The 3694-nt window shown below is 42.7% G+C and overlaps 1 protein-coding gene across 1 annotated transcript; it reads right to left on the bottom strand.

Moving 5' to 3' along the window:
• Positions 1–1315: 1315 nt before the first annotated feature.
• LOC112265812 (butyrophilin subfamily 1 member A1-like) lies at positions 1316–3336 on the bottom strand. Its single transcript, XM_042295037.1, has 3 exons — positions 3312–3336; positions 1943–2308; positions 1316–1713 (listed from the first exon to the last, which is right to left on the bottom strand). Exons 1-3 carry the CDS (start codon positions 3334–3336, stop codon positions 1316–1318), a joined length of 789 nt encoding a protein of 262 aa, XP_042150971.1.
• Positions 3337–3694: the final 358 nt, after the last annotated feature.

Consider the following 3694-nt stretch of genomic DNA (forward strand, 5'->3'; position numbering starts at 1 on the left):
CCCGTTGACAATATTGATTATGTTAATATTGTAAATCTCCAAAGTAAGCTTTGGCAATATGTACATTGTTACATCATGCCAATAAACAATTTGAATTGAGAGAAAGTGAGAGAGACAGACAGAAGGAGAGCGAGAGAGGGGGGGAGAGAGAGAAACAGACAGAAGGAGAGCGAGAGAGAGTGGAGAGAGAGAGAGAGAGAGAGAGAGAGAGAGAGAGAGAGAGAGAGAGAGAGAGAGACAGACAGAAGGAGAGCGAGAGAGGGGGAGAGAGAGAAACAGACAGAAGACAGAAGAGAGAGAGAGAGAGAGAGAGAGAGAGAGAGAGAGAGAGAGACAGACAGAAGGAGAGACAGAAGGAGAGCGAGGGGAGAGAGAGAAACAGACAGAAGGAGAGCGAGAGAGAGAGTGGAGAGAGAGAGAGAGAGAGAGAGAGAGAGAGAGAGAGAGAGAAGACAGGGAAAGAGGGAGATACAGACAGAGAGACAGAGACAGGTCTGTTGCCATAAGAAAAGAGCAACCAGTGGAGCACAAACATTGTAAATACTACCAATATTTATGTTTATTTATCTTCCCTCACTATTTGTACTACAACTATTTGCACATTGCTAAAACAATATACATAGCTGATAATATAACACATGAAATGTTTTTTTCACTGCAATGTTTCCTGTCAATTTCTAATAGTTTTTTGCTGATGGAAAATTGGTTTCTTCTCACGTTTGTGTATTGTTTATTTTACTTGCTTTGGCAATGTAAACATATGTTTCCCATGCCAATAAAGACCACTGAATTGAATTGAGTGAGTGAAAATGTCCTATATTTCTCTCTGTGGTGATTGATGTTAAAAATGACCCCTGAAGGTTAGGTTATACCAACCATAACTTACCTATCTTTTTCTCAGTTTCTGGTATTTTATCCACATGAAACCAACCACAAGTCCACAAACACATACTATCAAAACAGGAACAGCAATCCACACCCAGGGAACTGTGGGAAACATCTCATCTGAAACACAGATGTCATATTAAACCATCATATCACATTACAGAGTGCAGCTCCAAAGAGAAGTGTGTTATTTCCCGACATGTGTGGGATTTGATTCAATTCAAGTTTCCAGCTTGATGGTAAATGTTCACAAATAAAAAAAGGCACAATTTAAATAGTAGTGCTTTCACGGTGGTAACCACCATACAAATATCAGAGGCTTGTAGTTTTGTTCTCAAATCCTTCATGCCTATGAAACAGAGTGGATTATATTCTGCCCTAAGCAGGGCGCTAACACAATCTTCTGCGCAACAACGCAAAGGTAACTATCTTAGCCAATAGAGTAGTCTGTCACTCTGTGAGCGACAGCTGCCTTTAGACATCTTAGGGAAGGTGTGATGTCACTAATGTACTGTGTTTTTATTTTTCTCAATAGAAGAAGCTCACCTGGAACATTGTACTCTGTCTCCCTCCTAAAATTCAACTTTTGAAGCTGAACTCTACAGGTGAACGTGTTGGTGACATTCTTGTTCACGGTGACATGGCGTCTCACAATGTAGAGGCCCTCTGTGTCCCTGTGTGTCTCAGCGGATCCAGCAGGGAGGACCTGTCTCTCACTGTCCAGCCAGTTCATCTCGGGTTTGGGGTACCAGCTTTTAGCCTCACACTTCAGGACCACCCCACTGCCTTTGGTTCCATTGATGTAGATCACTGGGTTGGACACAGCAACTAAACAGACAAGGTAAAACAATGATCAGAGATATGTACTCAATACATGTGCTTATGATACTGTAATAAAAGTACACATGTAACAGAGTTGAATTGGTAAATCTCACTCCTCCGCTTGAAATACCACCACCCACGCATTGAACTGTTAGCTTTTCGGTGACGCAGCTGACTAAGAAGAAGTCAAGAGGGAGGTCTTGTGTGTTTAAGAGACAGAGGATCCATGACTCACCAACAATGAGTTGAATGACGGTTTCATGAACTAGACTGTTCGGTTCCTGAACTAGAATGTAACACCTGTAGTTGCCTTCATCAGAGAGTTTCACTCGGGACAGTTTTAAGGAGACGTTGCCATTCTTCAGTTCTTTATACAGTGACGTCCTTCCCCTATAGGATTCATCCTGATCCACATTGGAGTCACGAGCGTCACGGTAAAAATGGACAACCTTGTCTTTCCTAGTTGGGTCTTTCAGGTTGGATATCGACCATTTCACTATCAAGCCAGCAGTCTTGGTGAAATTCAACAGGGAACATGGTAGAATGACATCATCATCAGCAACAGCAACAACGGGATCAGGCGAAACAACATGAGATGTCTCTGAAAAGATTAAGAACAAATCACATCATAGGATCATAGGATACTTTAAAATTAACATATTTACATATTCACCCTGTCAAGTAGGCCTGCCTTTAACTGTGATTGTTATCTATAAGTAAATAATTGGGTAAAAACTCAATTAAATAATGATTCAACTTAAAATAAACAGCAGACAGCACAGCGTGCAAAAACAATATGTGAAGTAAAATATATTCTAAGATATAAACCATGCTTCTAAAACCTGTAGCCTACAGCAGGCCCTACATACATTACATTATATTGATTTAGCTTGAAAAGCCGCTGCTTGTCGCCGTTTCATCCCTGTGCTACTGGCAGAATACTAGCCATAAACTTAGGCTCTACAGTGCACTCGGAAAGTATTCAAACACCTTAACTTTTTCCAAATTTTGTTACATTACAGACTTATTCTAAAATGAATTAAATACATTTTTTCGTCATCAATACCCACTAATGAGTTTCTCCAATTCTTCCTTGCAGATCCTCTCAAGCTCTGTCAGGTTGGATTAGGAGTGTTGCTGCACAAGTCCGGGCTCTGGCTGGGCCACTCAAGGACATTCAGAGACTTGTCCCGAAGCCACTACTGCGTTGTCTTGGCTGTGTGCTTAGGGCCATTGACCTGTTGAAAGGCAAATCTTCAACCCAGTCTGAGGTCCTGAGCGCTCGAGCAGGTTTTCATCAAGGATCTCTGTATACTTTGCTCCGTTCATCTTTCACTCGATCCTGACTAGTCTCCCAGTCCACGTTGCTGAAAAACATCCCCACAGCATGATCCTGCCACCACCATGCTTCTCCGTAGGGAGGGCGCCAGGTTTCCTCCAAACCTGACACTTGGCATTCAGGCCAAAGAGTTCAATCTTGGACCAGAGAATCTTGCCTGAGTCCTGTAGGTGCCTTTTCGCAAATTTCAAGCGGGCTGTCATTGGCACGGATCCCTCCGGTACTGTTGCTCATTCTGTGCACCAGTTTGGGAGGTCTACGTCACCGGCCTCTAGGAACTGAACTGTCATTACGCACACCTGGACCCCATATTCTCCCCTGATTGGTAATTGTATAACTGTGCCCTTTGTTCACCATTGTCTTGTTGATTATTCTTCCAATGTCCTTTGGTTGTGTGAGTACCTGTGCTGTGTTGTTTTGGCTTTCGTGCCGCTTGTATTGCACAGATGATTACGGGTCTCTTTCCGTGTGGTATCATTGTGTGCGTGTATGTTACGGGTCTCACCCCGGTGTATTTTTTCGAGGTACTCCTCACACTTTTGTTTGGGTTTCAACCCTGTGTTTTGTATACGTGTTTGTTTGGTCTTCGTCCCCGTGCCTTTACATGGCACGCTGTAATTTGGGTAAATAAAAACCTCTTTACGCATT

Source organism: Oncorhynchus tshawytscha, linkage group LG13 (genome assembly GCF_018296145.1).
Source record: "Oncorhynchus tshawytscha isolate Ot180627B linkage group LG13, Otsh_v2.0, whole genome shotgun sequence".
Classification (NCBI taxonomy): Eukaryota; Metazoa; Chordata; class Actinopteri; order Salmoniformes; family Salmonidae; genus Oncorhynchus; species Oncorhynchus tshawytscha.

Excerpts from the sequence above, each read along its gene's own strand:
- LOC112265812 (XM_042295037.1), bottom strand. The coding sequence starts at position 3,336 with ATGACAGTTCAGTTCCTAGAGGCCG. Across the intron at positions 2,309-3,311 it reads AGTTCAGTTCCTAGAGGCCG|AGACATCTCATGTTGTTTCG; the intron begins GTGACGTAGACC and ends TAATCTTTTCAG. Across the intron at positions 1,714-1,942 it reads CGTCATTCAACTCATTGTTG|TTGCTGTGTCCAACCCAGTG; the intron begins GTGAGTCATGGA and ends TTGTCTGTTTAG.